The sequence below is a fragment of the Eubalaena glacialis genome, chromosome 9, assembly GCF_028564815.1.
Source record: "Eubalaena glacialis isolate mEubGla1 chromosome 9, mEubGla1.1.hap2.+ XY, whole genome shotgun sequence".
In the NCBI taxonomy this organism is placed as follows: Eukaryota; Metazoa; Chordata; class Mammalia; order Artiodactyla; family Balaenidae; genus Eubalaena; species Eubalaena glacialis.
The window spans coordinates 43,851,659-43,870,698 of NC_083724.1; the positions used below are offsets into that span (position 1 = coordinate 43,851,659).

General features: G+C 33.2%; 1 protein-coding gene across 2 annotated transcripts in view; it reads right to left on the bottom strand.

The window, feature by feature from the left end:
* The window catches only part of VPS13A (vacuolar protein sorting 13 homolog A), a 270,364-nt gene that overhangs the window by 37,694 nt on the left and 213,630 nt on the right, over window positions 1-19,040 (bottom strand). For both annotated transcript variants that reach the window (XM_061200327.1, XM_061200328.1), the window contains exons 54-67: window positions 15,960-16,192; window positions 12,340-12,493; window positions 11,685-11,831; window positions 11,406-11,487; window positions 10,747-10,816; window positions 9,779-9,884; window positions 7,330-7,443; window positions 6,300-6,445; window positions 5,015-5,096; window positions 4,058-4,171; window positions 2,541-2,616; window positions 2,291-2,454; window positions 1,932-1,977; window positions 1,701-1,824 (exon numbers count right to left, since the gene is read on the bottom strand). In XM_061200327.1, coding sequence (XP_061056310.1) covers window positions 1,701-1,824; window positions 1,932-1,977; window positions 2,291-2,454; window positions 2,541-2,616; window positions 4,058-4,171; window positions 5,015-5,096; window positions 6,300-6,445; window positions 7,330-7,443; window positions 9,779-9,884; window positions 10,747-10,816; window positions 11,406-11,487; window positions 11,685-11,831; window positions 12,340-12,493; window positions 15,960-16,192 — 1,658 coding nt within the window. The remainder of the gene's footprint in view (window positions 1-1,700; window positions 1,825-1,931; window positions 1,978-2,290; window positions 2,455-2,540; window positions 2,617-4,057; window positions 4,172-5,014; window positions 5,097-6,299; window positions 6,446-7,329; window positions 7,444-9,778; window positions 9,885-10,746; window positions 10,817-11,405; window positions 11,488-11,684; window positions 11,832-12,339; window positions 12,494-15,959; window positions 16,193-19,040) is intronic.

The window sequence follows — 19,040 nt, forward strand, 5'->3', positions numbered from 1 at the left end:
AGTTTACCTGTAGCTGTCCAGTTTTCCCAGCACCACTTATTGAAGAGACTGTCTTTTCTCCATTGTATATTCTTGCCTCCTTTGTCATAGATTGGGTGACCATAGGTGCATGGGTTTATCTCTGGACTTTCTATACTGTTGCATCGATCTATATTTCTGTTTTTGTGCCAGTACCATACCGTTTTGATTACCGTAGCTTTGTAGTATAGGCTTAACTCAGGGAGCCTGATTGCTCCAGCTCCTTTTTTCTTTCTCAGGATTGCTTTGGCTACTTGTGGTCTTTTGTGTTCCCATACAAATTGTAAAATATTTTGTTCTAATTCTGGAAAAATGCCATTAGTAATTTGAGAGGGATTGCACTGAATCTGTAGATTGCCTTGGGTAGTAAAGTCATTTTGACAGTATTGATTCTTCCAGTCCAAGAACATGGTATATCTTTCCATCTGTTTGTGTCATCTTTGATTTCTTTCATCAATGTCATGTAGTTTTCAGAGTACAGGTCGTTTGCCTCCTTAGGTAGGTTTATTCCTAGGTATTTTATTCTTTTTGATGCATTGGCAAATGGGATTGTTTCCTTGATTTCTCTTTCTGATCTTTCATTGTTAGTGTATAGGAATGCAAGAGATTTCTGTGTATTAACTTTGTATCCTGCAACTTTAACCAATTCACTGATGAGCTCTAGTAGTTTTCTGATAGCAGCTTTTGCATTTTCTATGTATAGTATCATGTCATCTGCAAACAGTGACAGTTTTACTTCTTCTTTTCCAATTTGATTTCCTTTTATTTCCTTTTCTTGTCTGATTGTCATGGTTAATTCCTTATGATTTATTGACTTTTGAGCTTCTCTGATGACTATGACTCAATAATTATATTTGTGAAACTAAAGTTACAGGTAGAAAAAACTGTACCCTTTTTTCCAACCTTAACTCTAAACTAAAACTGGAAACACCCCATTATGGGCATAGTATGAAATACTGACTTAAAAGGAGCAACTAATTTAATGACAATACTTATTCCAATAGAGCAGAAAGCCAGAGAAAGTACAAAAGAAAAAAGGTCAGGGAGATATCCACCCACCAATTTTCTAAGTTAGGTTTCTAAGTTAAATTCATTAGTATGAATTTAATCAATTGTTTTATGTGTTACAAACTTCTATAATAGAGGTAACAATAACACAACTACTAAATTTTAGTCTTATGCTAAATTTAATTTGGAGGAAAAGAGAACATGTTTAAAATTATTTGCACAAGTGAAGAGAAATAGAGGGAAAGGATGTAATAGTTTCATAACAAAATAAGACCATAAAGGAAGGGGTGAACACAAGCTGAGTTTGAACCGGGAATCTAAAATGCCATTCTTTATTTCTCAAAAAAGGAGACAGAATATTATATTTGCTAATTTTATAACTGATGTATAGCATTACATTATTGTAATGTATTTCAATCAAGGTAAGTGAAAAGCTTAACTTGCCAAACCTTCCCTGCCAAGGCTGCTGGGAATGAATGACAAATAAAGTAGAACTCTACAAAGCTGAAATGATGCAATACCAACAATTTAAGAAGTATCAAAAGCAATTAGGAAGATCATATGCAACTTGCCATTATTGCAGGGTCATAATTAAGTGCCTCAAGCCAAAGAGACTTATCTCATTTCTCTTGGTTTAAGCATTTTACTCATATTTTACATCAAAGAGAATTTACCTTTTTATTCCCTGAAATGTACTGCTAGCCATGTCTATGATGCCTCCAGTTGGCCTTGTCACTGCTCCAACTAAACCTTTCCCAACACCTTTAAAGAAACCAGCCGCTCCTTCTTTTTGAGCTCCTGGAAAGAAAAAAGACAGTTTTAGACAACTGGATTAGGAACGAAAATGGAATCAATTTATGAAAGCCTTGGTAATATATATCACCCAAAGGAATCACTATACTTGCCTTTGATCGGTTTTGTAACAATTCCTGTTATGCCACTTACAAAACCCTAGAGGAAAAGCACAATTGAAAATTTACAATACTTTGACATGATACCTTGAAGAACCAAGTCTGGCTTACAAAAGAAATGCAGAGATCTGCTTTCTAGATACCATAAGAATTAACATATTTCCTAAGTATTTTATTTAAACAGAATATTTCTGGAGGCTACTGACATATTTTTTATTATGTCACAACCCATTGCTCCACCAACATCCAAATAATATTTGAGTGAATGAAAGTTTTATGTCTATTTCCTTACTCACAGATCGTGGCTTTAAAAGATATTCCTAAAATGTTCACCACCATGGGAAATTTCTTACAGAAACTAATCCTTTTCCTCCACGAGTGATGCCTTCTCTAAGACCAGCTGGTTGCTTGTTCATGGCTTCTCTTCTCTTCTGTTGGTAGTCTTCATCCATAGTCATAGCTGCTACCCCTTTAGCCATAGCACTGGTAATTTTGGAGGCAGCACCAGCTAATCCACCTAGCAAAATTGTAATACCTTTAGTAAAACAAAACATATCATTACTTTCTAGCATAATCATTCTTGGTAGGCATTCTGTTTCTTACCAACAGCTCCACCAACTAGTGCTTTCAGTCCCAGTGCCATTCCTTCCACAAACTCTTCAGGACCCTGGATGGCTCCCTAAAGGGTCAAAAAAGAATAATAATAAAGTTATGCTTACTTTTTAAAAAAAAATTAATTAATTAATTAATCTTTGGCTGCGTTGGGTCTTCGTTTCTGTGCGAGGGCTTTCTCCAGTTGCGGCGAGCGGGGGCCACTCTTCATTGCGGTGCGCAGGCCTCTCACTATCGTGGCCTCTCTTGTTGCGGAGCACAGGCTCCAGATGCGCAGGCTCAGTAGTTGTGGCTCACGGACCCAGCTGCTCCGTGGCATGTGGGATCTTCCCAGACCAGGGCTCGAACCCGTGTCCCCTGCACTGGCAGGTGGATTCTCAACCACTGCGCCACCAGGGAAGCCCTATGCTTACTTTTAAAGGTAAATTTTTTTTTTGGTATATACAAGGAAAGTAGTAGTGACAAAAAGAATAAAGATGTCCCAGAGAAAGTGACATCAGAAGAAAACTTCACATTAACATAATTCTCAGATATTTCATGACATTCAAAGTACAAAGGATAAAATGTTGGAAGTTGATCCAAACTTAGAAAGGAATATGACTATTCACCAAAGTGTACAAAAGATGCTTACTCGGATTATAAGTTATATGATGAGAAGGTAACCACAAACTACTCTATATACTTTTTAAAAAAAGAAATAAAAACACTTTAATTCTTAATATTTCTAATATTTTAGATTACAGTGTACAAAGTAAATACTAGTTTTACTTTATTTTTCATTATCTTCTATGTTTAAAAGTGAAAGTAGGAGAGTTTTGAATGTTTTGACAGAAATTTTTAAGGGACAGAGAACAATCATAATTTTTGCCATTGATTATTAAGATTGTTTCACACAGTGTCAGCTTGCATGGTTATTTTTACTGTCCCACACCACTGTGCAAAGCAAGACTGTGTGTCCATGGGAATCTTCCTTCTACTATAGTACAAATTTTATCCACCTTTAATATTCCAACAGAACACTTAAAATTTGGTATTTCTTAGTAAAGTCTTAAGTTTAAATTCTGAAGGAAAAGGTAAATATTTCTCCCAAGACTTCTCAAAAACCTCTTACCATTGTTTGCTTCAAAATAATGTCCTTTTGTTGTGTTTCCAAAAATCCATTCACAACTACAACTCAAGTTAACAACTGGGGTGATTATTATTATTATCATTTTTAATTGAAGTATAGTTGATTTACAATGTTGTTTTAGTTACCGGTGTATAGCAAAGTGATTCAGTTATACATATACATACACGAGTGTGTGTATATGTATGTATATATATACTTTTCATATTCTTTTCCATTATGGTTTATTACAGGATATTGAATATAGTTCCCTGTGCTATACAGTAGGGACCTTGTTGTTTATCTATTTTATATATGGTAATTTGTGTCTGCTAATGGGATGCACTATTTATTCAAAAGTATTAGTGTGATATATTGCACAACACAAGATTAACTATTTTACCTGGTAAGGCTCATAAAAAAATGCTTCTACACCTTCAGAAAATTCTCTAATCAAGCCAAAGGGATTTCCCAAAACATCAAGTCCAAGAATGAGTACATACATCTGCTTAATGGCCTAAAAATGAAATATAAACATTAGTCAAATCAGATTATCAGACTTAATATTTTTTTTCCTTATATTCAGTACACACATCCAGTTTTTTTTCAGGCTAACACCCTCACCACCAATTTCAACCTAAACCATACCACCTTATTCATCAGTAGTCTTAGTTTTAAAAAGCAATTTGGTGTTAGAGTATGAGAAATAATATGACCTATTTACATAAAGTTTTAGAATATTCAAAATACTTTTACAACTATGTGTGACAGTTATTATTACTGCCACCACTTTATAGACTAGAGAAACATACAGGTCAAATGATGCCCGGAGCTATGATGGGTAAACAGCAAAACTGGGATCCAAACCCAGACCTCTTAAGTCACGCTCAGTGATCTGTCCACCATACAACAGCTATCTCAATGCTCTATAAATTATACCACAAAATACATGAGTCTTCAGAGGTGGACAAAAATCCACTAAAATAATATATCTACCTGACTAAACAACTTAATTACACTAAAAATACCCTGTGTTTATCAGTTACTTACTGATAAATAGTTTCCCTTGACTTATTTTTTTAAGTAAGTGAGGTGAATTACTTAGCTAATTATTATTTAAAGATTTACATCTAGTCCACACTGATCTAGGAAAGATTTCTGTCAAAGGCTAAAAGTAGAAAGGCAAAAAACTGAAATGGTGGTTGGGCTCAACTCCTTTCTACAATCCTGAGGGAAAAAACCATGTTTGAAAATTTTGAAACGGCTATTCCCTTCCTGGCCAAATCATTATACCTCTATAGACACATATGGCTTCACCATTTTATCACTCTGTCCCTCTGTAAAATAATCTCAGACAAACCTGTTTTGAATAGTGTCTTATTACTTCAGACTGTAGTTCAGATGTTGTATGGAACTGATAGTTGAGTTCAAAAAATGCAAGCCTGAAAAAAAACCCACATAAAAATGTATAAATATATAGAGAAAAGGAGATTATGTTTTTAATATTAATGAATGGTTTTATTTTCTTTAGAATTCTTCTCCAAAAAAATTCTTTTTAGTACATTTTCCCATACCAGTCAGAAAATCCACTCCTATATACATCTCTGCATATTCTGGTCAAAGAACCCTCTTAAGAATCTGATAAAAGCTATGGATCTTATCTTCAGAAAAGCCATCAATATACACATATTTTCACATAATTCAGGCAATTTAGAGACCCCTTGGGTCCGACTCCTGGACATGAACTGTATTTCTCAGTTCTGTCCTATCATGGCCCACACAGGAAATGCCTGACACACTGAGATAAATGGAAGAGGCTGCTCAAGAATGGCCAGGGTTCAGCTGCTGCAGGTCCTGCCTGATCAGCTGACAGCTGAAGAATCACCATCAGTTTATTTATAACCTATTCACAGCATATACCTGGATCCACTAATTGGGAAGTTCTATGCTAAGGATAGGACAACAGCAAGATTAGAAATCTCATCCTATTTCTGATGTCTTCAAACTTGTGTTTTTTAATTTGACTGTTTCCTAACTTTTATCTAGATTTACAGTTATGTCTTATTAGACTCACTGATTCTTACTACTGTTCTTAATAATAGCTCTAGGTGCTATCTGCAAAGGTCATGCTCATCTAAAGTCTCCACTCAGACTCTCTCAGTCTCTTTGGTCAGATAGTCTAATAGCTTACATTATGACTCACATTAAATTCTTGACTGTCACATTTAAACTGATCCCTTCATTTCTGCTATCATGGCATTCATTTTCTTCTAGTCACGTATGCTTTGAAGAGTCTTGATCCCACAGGCCTTAAAGCAACATCTTTTAAGCACCACACATCATACCTTTGGGTATACACAGTTTCTTAGGAATCCTTCCCTAGGCCAAAAAGGCCTTATATAACACACAAACTTGCATGACCTCTGTCCCTCATTCTTAAGGAAATTATTTAATAATTATTCTGTTATTTAACAGTTAAGGGTTACCAGGCAATATGTTACTTAAATTATATTCCATTTAACAGCAAAAAACCATATTCAACCTATGATCTGCAATGTACTTTACATACTTTTTCACTTATAAAATTTTAATGTAAATATAAAATGGACTTTTCATCAATTTATACATTTGAATATTAAACATACTTAAAAACTACATCTTGTACATCTGTAAGGGTGGCACCAATACTCTTCAGCAAAAGATTTAAAGAATGAACTGCCATCAGTCCTTCAGGTTGTTCTGAATCTTTAGCTTCTTCGCCACCTGAACTCAGTGAAACACTTAAATGCAACTAAAGAGATAAAGAGAGAAATATTTAAAGCACTTTCTTCATAATGACAGTTTTAACTCTTAAAATTCAATATCATCTTAAATTCACTATACCATAAATAAGATTTCAAAGTTACCTAGATTATATCAAAATTAATAACTGGAATGTTAAAAGAATTTAAAATCTAAACAGCCCTTTAAAAAATTTAAATTCAACCATGTAATGTATATTTAGTTCAATCCAATTCTTTTGGTAAACCTAGGAAAATATTAATCTTCATATATTTTTTAATAACATTAACAATCTAGAAGTTGAAACTGTTGAAAATTAACTCAAATATCTCCAAAAGTGAACGTTTCAACTATTAGAATTAAGTTAGCGTGGTAAAGTTAGTTAAAAAGCACTTTTGTATTATATGTATTATATATAGTATAAGTAGTTATACAGGAATTTTCTTCAAGTATTATGTAAGTTAACTCATAGAAATTTTATGTTAAGAACTTACTTTTAGTTCCATTCAATCTTCAATTTTTAAATCAAGGTTACTTTATAAATTAATTTCAAACTTATACTAATATCATACACAAAAGTTTGAAAATTGTCACTCAACACCTTAATGGATAGCAAGTTAACATAATGTAAGGTCAAGATGTAAACATATAAACACATACTGTAGGTGGCTCCACTATTATTTCCACATGATAAAAAATTATTATAAGAATAAATAATAAAAATTTAAAAGTATCATTCCTTTGTTATTTACTTATATTTGTAATTGTGAAGTTATAGAATTTATATACTATTAAAGAACATAATTTAAATGCTGTATTCCCCCAAAGAGATCAAATCAAGCTGCTATTACCTACATTATCAAGGATAATAAAAATGACTTATTTTTCCCCTACCTTGATAGGAGATATATGAAAGTATTCATAGAGACTGACTTGTGATGAATCTACTAATGAAACTATTTTATATTCTTCTTGGAAAGCTTCTATATCTTTATGAAAAAGCTCAACCTATAAAGGAACATAAAATATTAAAAATTTAAGGGATATTTCTGTATAAGTATTAAGCTAATAGCTCACACGCTGCAGAATACTCCCCCATAATATCCAGATTCAACATTGCTCATGATTGGGAACTTACTGCTTTAGAAGGGAAACTAACATCTCTACTGTTAGGAAAGTTCGGTCACTCACAAGCTGATAAGCATATCTTATATGTTTCCATCCAGTGCATTAAAAGACACTAAGGTTTTCTTCACGTGACCACAGATTTTATTCCAAAAGGCCACTAATCCATCAACACTTTCTTAGGAATAATACAATCATAATGTACTTGTAGCTTTTTGATAAATGCATTACTGACATCTACAGAGGTCACTAATATAATCAAAAAAGGGAAGGCACTGAAAGTAATTTTTCATGAAGTGATTAGTGCTTTCATTCTTGATAATCAACACTACTTCTTTTCCAAATGCTCACAAATCTAGTACTTCTGTGTGTTGAGAAATGGCCCAACATTCACATTTAACTGATGAACAAAAACTTCAAAATGATAACCTTATTAAAAGTATATTCAGAAATTCACTTCTGGGATAACGGTGTAAGGAGCTCTTTAGCTCTCCAGTGAAACTGGTAAAATTTATTTAAAAAAACAAACTTTTCAGGCCTCTATGAATGGTCCTCAGGGTATAACCAAATAAAACATCTATTCAAGAAAATCTATAAAAATTTGGTAGGAAAAGTGAGTCTGTGGTATTTGAAAAAGGACCATTCTCTCAGTTCCCCCTCCCAACTCAGTAAGCCAGAACTCCAATCTAGACTGGTGGACCCAAGAACTCAGAGTTCCCTCTCTTCCGCACCTCCAACTGGAAGACTTTCTTCTTGGGAGGAACAGAGGTCAGCACTTCTCATCCTGCCCCCAGCTACTAGCTGCTGAGGGAGGCTAAACTACAGGGGAAGAAGGAGCTTCCCTCTTCTGCCCAGCCTCCACTCAGAGAACAAAGGCTCTACTTGGGTGTGACACCACTGAGAATACTGAGGTCTGATCACCCTTGGCCCACCTCCAGAGCTCCAAAGCTCTGGTCCAGAGATATTGCCTGGGCGGGGGTGGGGGGTGGGGGGTGGGAGTAGACTTTAAAACAGATAGCTCCTAATCTCTTCCCAAAGAAACTGACTTCATTTACAACAACATGTAAAGCTCAGGCCTAAGAGTGCTCTAGAAAACAGTGAATGTTGTGGTGAAAGGCAACTGGGAGGAAAATCCTTGATTCAGTGAAGATACAGGCTAAACTGTAGGCCTGTTAGTTTTTGTGAAAGAACTGGGGAAAGAGATGGGGTTGGAACAAATATCAAACACTTATCTTCAGATCACTTCCTTCAAAGGAGGCCAAATTAGACTGGATTAGTCTGTAGAGCAATTTATGCCCTAAGGCATTACTGAAAAAAACCAGAGCAATCATCCAGCAATTAGCGGCTGTGATCATGGAAAGAAATGCAGAGAGCCCTGTAAAAACCACTTTTATTCCAGGGTAACTGTGGGTGTCCCAAATCTTCACCTCCCTGAGGAGCGACATCAAAGGCTTAACAATGCAGGGAAAGGTAAGGGTGGGGGTGGGGTAGACGTCAATAAAATAATCCAGCCAGTCACTGAACTAATAAGTAAACCAATAACAATAATAAGCCTTGGAGAAAGGGGGACAAGTATCCAGCACTGTTTCAGTATACAGTTGACCTTCTGTATCCGCAAGGTTCCACATCAGTGGATTCAACCAACTGTAGATTGAAAATTAAAAAAAAAAAAAAAAAAAAAAAAAAAAAATCCATTAAGTTCCAAAAAGCAAAACTTCCATTTGCCACACGCTGGCAACTATTAACATAGCATTTACATTGTACTAGGTATTATAAGTAATCTAAAGATGGTTTAAAGTACATGGAAGATGTGTGTAGGTATATGCAAGAACATCTTACCTTTTATTTGCCTTATCCCTTTTCTCACCAAATATCCTGGTCATATCCAAATTTCTAAATTATTAATCAACACAAAAGTAACCCAGGAAAATAAAATAGGAAAAAAGTGATGTAAACATGACTGATTATCCTCTTCCCCCTACTACTGGCCTAAAACCTTTCCTCCTATTTGCTAAGTCATCTTAAAAAGGTTATTTGCCTTGCTTCCAACTTCTATAAGCTGAAAATGTGTTATCTGCCAATGTAGAACCATGGCAGCATAATAAAAAAATTTTAATTTTTAAAACCATTTTAATACATTTAAGAATGTATAATGTTACCATTTTTGTAAGTCCTCCTCTTTCCCTAATTCTTCCCATCATATTATTATAAGTCTTACCTCTATTTTTTCAGTTACTTCAGCTGCTGTCATAAGTTCTGATATAGCATAGACAAACCCAAGATCCAACCTGAGATCCATTTCTTGGATCAACACTTTGAAATACCTATAATACAAGGTAAAAAACATTTAAAAATCATCGATTAACTGCATTAACAAAATTATATAGGAAAAAATATTAGATAAATATTAAAACATCGAAACTTAGAACTTTTTAGGTGAATGAATTAAAAAATGTCACGGCAACACTATTCATAATGGCAACAAACTCATAATATGAAAATGCCTACAAAAAGGAAATCGGTAAGTAAACCGTGGTATATAGTCACACAAGAGAATATTACATACTAGTTATAATAAATAAACTCTAGCTACATACAACAAAATAAATTTTAGTAAAAATCTGAATGAAAAAAGCAAGTCCCAGGATATATTTACAGTTAAAAAAAAATTTTTTTAATTAGGAAAAATTTTGGCAAAGTAAGAAGCATAATGTTTAGGTACACATAAACAATAAAACAGTATTTTAAAAAGGGAATAAAAATAGTATTTATCTTGGTGATAGGGTGGAGGAAACAAGAAATACGGGAGTGATACATAGATGGATGTTTCTGTCAGTGTTCTATTTTTTGAACTGGGTGGTGACTGAATTGAAAATATTATTTTCTTGTTTCTAAAACAGTATGCAGTAATTATAGACAACTTAATAGAGGAAACAAATAAAAAAGAAAATAACAAAATATACACAATTCAGAAATGACTATTGTTAATACCTAGGTATAATTCATTTGGAGCCTTCTGACTCTCCAAGATTATGAAATAATTGATTTTTCCTATGACCTTTATAAATTAATATTTTACACTTAAATCTTTGACTCATCTGAAATTTATTTATTTAAGAGTACAATTAACTCATATTTAAATTAAAACATTAAATGCACACACAATAAATGTATTAAGACACTTACTTAATACGTGATATCTGCGAATGTCCTGCAGATCTCATGACAATACTGACATCTGTAAAGGGCTTTGGTGCTGTAGAGATTAATAAATATGATTAATGATGCTTTAAACAAAAAATAAGCATTTTCTTACAATTTAATACACATCACAGTGGACAACTAAATTATTTACTAAATCATAAGTATCAATTAAAATTACTGATATTTGTAAGATCTATCACAACCTTAATTTCAGACTCCAGGATTGTTTTTTTTAATTATCTGTATTCACTCTAAGGTTAACTGATCCTTTAAATTAGTGATTTTAAACCAGAAGTATGCATTAGAATCATTAGGAAGTCTTTGTGAAAACAGACTCAGGGTCTTATCTTTTTATTCAAAGGTTCTAGTGGCTTTTAAATTAGCGGTTTACAAATTAGTAATCTTTTTTAAAAATTAATATCTCTGAACATTATATATATATTTCTAAATAATCTTTTCTTCAGTATTCACTCAGTTTTACTGAAGTTAGTTGAGTACTTCCTGGTCTTTTTTCAAGCTGTTTAATTTTCCACTTCTATAGACACTAAACTTGAGAATGGTTTCACTTCATATTTTTATAGTAAAAGAAACCAAATAGCTAATACAACCATTCTTATGGCAATGTAAAAATACAAACAAACCTGAATCCATGGTGACCGACTTAGGAGGTTTAATGGGGTAAAACACAAATGGAAATATAGCACCATGTATCTGGTTTTGGATCTAAGAAAACAAACAACAGGTCAGTATATTAATATGTTAACTATAGAACCCGACTAGAAAAACAAAATTTAAGAAGTAGAAGGAATCAAAAACTCTAGTCCAACAATGAAACTTAAGTACTAGACAAAACAGACGATGCGAATACATTTACTGCCATATTCCTTTAGAATATAATTTGACTATCTTTTCAAACTGACCTGTATTCTGTAAATTTGAATTCTAAATGATGATTGATGTGCAGATGTGCTATATTCTACTTTTAATGCTGGAAGGTAATTTCTTCTTATAGCTATTACATGTGGCTGCAGAATTTTCATGTTAGTACCACTAGGTGTGAAGCGAACCTGAAAAATATGCCCACACACACACACAAACATGGAATTTCTCTTTATTTATTAATTGATTAAAATTAGAAATCTGTATCAAAAAACTTTAAAGATAATATTAAATAGTAGGCTAAATATTTGATGAGATTTTGACTGAGACCTTTATACCCCATATCCATACAATTCACAAAAATATTCATATAATCCTTATAACTTGGTTTTATCACTTTTTATATAACTACTAAAATTTATCAAAAAAATAAAGCGATAAAAGAAAAAACAGTTTTAAAAATAAAACTAAACAACTTATTGCCTTCTTGTTAACCAAGGAGTAGATCATTAGCACCTTAAGAAAGTCTGAATCTTGATACAGAGAACTATCCCTTTAAAATATTCTATATAAAGTATGTATAATAGGATTCATTGTTTTGTAAACAAACTAGTCTCTCCTGAAAAACTAACTTGTGATTCATCTAATTACAACAGATAAAAATTAAAACTTCATATCAGTACTTAAAAATATTACCGGAATGTTAGTGTCCAACTCAATAACCTTATCTTCTGATGGTGAAGATTCAGTATATTCCTTAAATTCTTTCTCTAACTTCTCAGTGTGCTTTACACTCATTGGCTTCCATCTTGCCTTCTTCTTGGGCTTTGTCTCCCAAACCACATCAGAACTTATATATGAAAGCAAAAATCATGGTACTAATTTATAAACATTTTCATTTTAACTGGTTTATTACATGAATTACCATTACTGAAAAACCTTCAGTAAATTTTTGCAATATCCCTAGTTGTAAGCAAGCACATTACAAGTTTAAAAACATGAATTCATTCAACCAATACTTATTAAACTCCTATTTAGGCACTATTCTAGGTGGCAGGGAGATTATCAGTGAACATTTCTGCCATTTTGGAGCTTTCTTTTACCTGAGGAGTGATAGACAATAAATAGTAAATTAGTATATTTTAATATATTAGGAGGTGAAAATGCTTTTGAAAGAAGAAAAAGTAGACAGGGTAAGTTGGATGTGGAGTACTGGGATATGCAAAGTGGCAGGGGTTGCAGCATCAGAATAGAGTGGCCACCAGAGGTGTCATTAAGAAGGAGAGATTTCAACAGTCTTAAAGAAGATGAGGGAGTTATCCAGCACAGAAGAGAAGAACAACATTTCAGGTAGAGAGACAAGCTAGAGCAAAGACTCCAAGCAGAGCATGCCTGTAGTCCAGGTAGAAGAGCAAGGAGGCTGGCATGCCTGGAACACATTAAGAGTAGAAGATGAAGTAAGACAGATAACGAGAGGCAAAATAACGTAAAGCCTTGGGGATACTGTAAAGACTTTGAGTTTTATTCTGAGATGAGGACCCACTGAAAGATTATGAGAAGATAATCAGCCACATAGCCTGACTTAAGGTTTAAGAATGTACTGTGTGTTGGAATGGGAAGAAAGAAAAAAAAGGGATGAAGACTAGAACAGGAAAACTTGTTAGGAATGTAATGTAGTAAGCCAGGAGAAAAATGGTGATTGCTCTGCCTACGGTGGTCTAAGAGTGAGGCAGTACAAAGTGGTCAGATTCTACATGTGTTTTGAAGCTAGATCCAAAACACTACTTTTAGATGGATTAGATGTGGGGTGTAAGATAAAGAAAGGAATCAAAGATGATTCCTAAGTTTTTGGCCTGAGCAGCTGGAAGAATGTAGTTGTCATTAACTCCAGTGGGAAAGCAGGTTTTGGTAAAAGGAGATCAGGAGTTTGGTTTTACATACTACAAAGCTTAAGAAGTCTCTTAGATACCTGAGTAAAGATTTTATGTAAGTTGTTGGATAGATAAGTCTGGAGTTCAGGACAAAAATCTGGCTGAAGATATATTTCTAGAAGTTTTTGGCATATATATGGTATTTGAAATCAAAACTGAAACAGAGAAGAGGACTAAGGTCTGAGAGCCTCAAGGTACTCAATATTAAGCACTTGAGAAAAAGACAAGCAACCAATAAGTGAGAATAAGAAATGTTGGAACAGAAAGAAAAACCAAGGTGGTGAGATATGCTGGATGTAACATCAAGGACACTGTATCAAGGAGGGATCTGTGTTAAATGTTATAAACGTAATCAATACAAAGACCGGTAATTGTACACTGGATCTGGCAATACTTAGGTCTCTGGTGATCTGGCGATCTTACCAAGACCAGTGTCATGGTATACTGAAAGCAAAAACCTGTTTGGAATGGTTAAAGAAAAAATGGGTAGAAAAAGAATTGGAGATAGTGAATATATCTTTTGTAATAGATGACACTTCTAAGGAGTTTGGCTATAAAGTAAAGCAAAGAAATGGGCATTAGGTAGCAGGAAAAGTAGGTTCAAGAGAATTTTTTTTAGTTGAAAGAAATTACACTGGTTGTAACAATTCAATAGGGAGCCAAAAATTATTGAGGTAGGAGAAAAAAAGAAGAGAATTGCTGGATCAATGTCTCAAGAGGCAAGAGTGAATGAAATATAGTGCAAAAGTAGAAACATATGTTTAAATAGGAGCACATACAATGTATCTATGATAACTAGGAAATGCGTCACTGCAATATATAGGTAAAAAATATTGGTGCATAGGAAGCTGAGATATTGGCAGTGGGTCTTTGGACGTTCCCTTTTGATTGTGTCAATTTACTCGGTGAAGTAAGATGCAAGGCAGTGAGCTGAGAGAGAGTGGGGGTTTAAAAAGGGATAAAGTGTGAAATAGTAATCTAGGAGAGAGTGTGAATGGAACAAATCTAATTTACTAAAAAATTGCTATAAGACTTAAATGCAGAATTAAAAAATCTATCCACATTCTAAAATTACTTCACTTGTTTTGCTTACTTAAGTATGTAAGTTATTTAATTTTATTTATTCTATTTGTTTATTCCTTCTGAAATTTATCTTCACTTAATAAACAGAAAAGTAGAAACCATGTATTAATCCCCTTTGCATTCACATCATTTAGCATAGGAGATAGCTCATATCAGGTTTCACAGGCTTAAAATCTGTTATCTATTTGACATTTTTATTTAAGTAATAAACATACTTTTTTGAGAACAATAAAAATTTCTAAGAAAATAGTTTTAATATGCCTTTTTATTTATTTATTCATTTGGCCACGCTGAGTGGCATGCAGGATCTTAGTTCCCCAACCAGGGATCGAACCTGTGCCCCCTGCAGAGGAAGTAGAGAGTCCTAACCACTGGAGTGCTAGGGAATTCCCTTTAATATGACTTTTTAAATGGCATGGATACCATTCAAGGAGAAGTCAGGGGCATTTCTAGATGAATTTACATAGAAAAACAAAGTCAAATCTGTATCATATACCTTTAATTTATATATTTATTTGAGAGTTTAACTCAAGTAAAGGATTAAAACTACATTATCCTTGTTATACAGACTGCAATATAGAAACGCTCTCAAATTCGGCAGTAATATACATAAATTAATTTTAAGTGTTTATAAACAGGAATATTAAGTGCAAAAGGGAAAGAAAAGAGTTTTACTGGTGATGACTTACGTGGGAAATGGTAAATACAGTATTATCTTATTAGATCTTAAAGTGCCAAGGTCAAAGTAGAAAGTGATTAGAAAGTGAAATGTACAGTGTGGGGAATATAGTCAATAATAATATAATATCTTTGTATGGTGACAGATGGTAACTAGACTTATTGTGATCACTGTAATGAACAGAAATACTGAATCACTATGTTGTGTACCAGGAACTAACATAGTGTTGCAGATCAAATGTACTTCAAAAACAAACAAGCTCATAGAAAAAGATTAGATTTGTGGTGTACCCTGCACTGTGGTAGGCGGTAGTGAACAGTTAAACATTTCCTTATGACATATTAAAGAAAGAAAATATACCTTTGAGAAGTTGAATAAATCTAATTTTTAGAGAGCTGGGAAAATCAACAACATGATGAAATAAATTTGATTTTTGGTATGTCTTTATCTCAACAGGCAAAAAAAAAGCATCAAAGCACTTTTAAATTAGCATTACCTTAGATTAGTATCAATGAATAGTCAAAACAGAAAATTTAAACTAACTCATTTTAGATTTTACAATCACCACTCTTAATGATTAAGAACTGATCACTTAAATGTATCCAAATTTTAACGCATCTAACCTTGTAATGCCAATATAGGCTACTTCTTGCTTTGTATAATTGTTGACAAGAGAAATTCCAACATCTTGTAATGCCAACACAATTTCTTGCTCTGCTAACTCTGCTTTCTCACTTTCATATGTCACTTTAAATACCCTTGGATCTTCAGTGAATAAAATAATGCGTTGTAAGCCTTCAAAGAATGAAACTAAATAAATGGTCTTTTCCCCCAGATTTATAGGTGCCATCATATCCTGAAACAAAATCATCAAAAAAAAAAAAAATTAGAGTTTGGTCACAACCAACACGAAATCTAGATTCCACATTTGAAAAATGAGAATAGTAATGGCACCTCGTTCCCAGGGTTCAACAAAATAAATTAATAATTGTATAACATTTGGAAATTTACATAATTAAAATCAGTTGATGACAGCTTCTGCCATAATCATTATGAAGTCAGGAAGACAGGCCAACTGTTCTTTTAATACCATAGTAAAATCTAATTAAATAGTTTTCCTTTTTAGGCTAATCAATAACACAAAATTTTATTTTCTCTGATTTATTATAAGACTAATCAATGTGTTATGCATTAAAAGTTGTTCAGTCAGAAATTCGTATTTCCTTGCAGAGTTGAACTAAATAAGATAAAGAATATCTGACACCTCAGTTGCATGCTCTACAAAGCACAAATATTTACTACAGGGTTAATTCTGCAGGAAGCCTTTATATATAAGCATTGTGCTGATATCAGGGTCTTCAGTTTCAATAATTAACTTCTAATAATTAACTGTCAGCAATGAATTTCTAGTTAAGTGAACACTGATTAACAGGAAATTATAATATATAGTACACATTCATGTTATAATCCACTAAAATTAAAAATGAGTTGTTACCACAGTCATGTTACTTATAACACTTTCTAAAATAAAATACATAGTACTAAAACTACATTAAGATATAAATAAACTAATTTCCAAATAATTCTGAAGTTTTTCTAATATGTTACACTGGATTACAGATTTACCTTTATAAACCTGATCTATCATTTTGATATAAATATTATGCTATAAATATGCAAAAGTACTAATCAACAGGTCAAATATTTGATTATTTTTATTTTTTATATTAAAATGAAGTCTTTTTTCCTGAATAAATCTAATAATCATGAATTTAAAAAATAAAGTTAGGCCAATTATGGGCAGCCCTCTCAAATACATTCAAAGAACACTGGACTCCGCAAGAGCAACATTGAAAAGACAATGGAAAAATACCATCAATATGCTAAGAGAAAACAATTCAGAACCCAGAATTCCTTACTCAGCAAAAATATCCTTCAGTGAAGAAAAGTATAGGAAATAAAGATGCCTAAAGACAAATGAAAACTACTAAATATCATCATCAACAGAGACTCACTCAAGGAAATTCTATAGGAGGAATTAAACACTGGCAAAAGGAAAGTGATCCAAGATGAGTGTCTGAAGTAAGAAAGGAATGTTATGCAAATAAAATAGTACTTATGTGGGAGAAAACATTTTACAAAATTCAATATCCAGGCATAATAAAAATTTTTGGCAAACAAAGACTAGATGAGAAGTTCTTTAACCTCTTATCAAACCCCCCAAACACACACACCATACTTTGGCAAAGATCCCACTTAAAGGTAAATGTTGAAGTTATATAACTTGAGACCAGAAATAAGGCAAAGACGTGTTAATATCAGTTTTAATAAACAGTATATAGAGATGCTAGCCAGTCCAGTAAGGCAAAAAGAAATTAAAGATGAAAGGATTGAAAAGGAGAAAACAAAACTCTCATTATTTCTAAGTGTCATGATTGTCCATATGGAAAAATAAAAAACAAATAATATTAATAAGAGAATTCAGTGAATTTTCTGGATTAAAAAAATCAATACACAAAATGCCATTACATTCCCCTATACTAACAAGCTTAATTTTAAAACAATACCATGGGCTTCTGCTCTGGCAATTGATGACTAGGTGGTCTTGGACCAACACTCTTCCTAACAGCAAAAGCTGGACAAAATCTAAAAAGGAAAAATATGTGTTTGAAAAGACAGAAAAGTTACCAAGGTAGTGAGAATTAATGGGGCCAAGATCTGAGAGAGAAAGAAAGCCAATAAAAGTGAACTTTGTATTCAGAGTTCACAACTGCCAGTTCTAAAAGTAGAAGCAAACACTGAGAGCTTAAGAAAAACATTAAAATTGGGAGTCTCATGTTTGGAAGGACCAAAACTGGAGTGCAGGGCATATCAAAAAGAATGGTCAACAGCTTAGGCTTTTAGTTGAGTCCCCAAAGGGCGATACTTTAGGTGCCAGGGTAAACTGGAAATACACAAGTCCTCACAAGGACTGAAGACCAGGTTCAAATAATTTCAATTCCCATTAAGGTACTCTCCCCCTAGACTAGCTACCTTACAAAGGCAAAATCACATGTTCTTAAGAGAAAGGGAACATCATACGGAGCCTCGAATTACCTTTAAAATTTTTCATATACTATGTCCAGCACACAGGCAAAAATAAACAAGCACAAAGTATGGATTTGAGTGAAAACCAAGAAAAAAAAGAAAATTTAAAAATATCCATATGAAATCTAGATACTGGAATTGTCAGATAGGCTTTAAAGTAGTTATGATCAAAACATTCAAGAAATTATGTAACAAGATAGAGAATTTTGGAACAAAAACTTCTACAATAGAAATCTTAGAACTGATCATTTCAATAATTAAAATTAAGAACTCCATGGATGATTTTAAGAGCAGATTAGACACAGCGAGAAGTATAGTGAAAAACAGGTCAGAAGAAAATATCCATACTGAAGGAAGGAGAGAAAAAGATGAAACAATATAGTACAACACATAAAAGTCATAAGAGACATGGTGAAAAGTCTAACATTTATGTAATGGTGAATTCCAAAGATAAACAGAAAAAAAGAGGTGCCAACCCTGAAATTTGATACCCAGCAGAAATACTCCACTAAAAACAGGGCAAAATAAAGACATGTCCAGAATGAAACTGATAGAAAACTAATCAGCTGTAGCCTCTGATAAATGGAATACTGGCTGCCATATCAGTAAACAAAGGA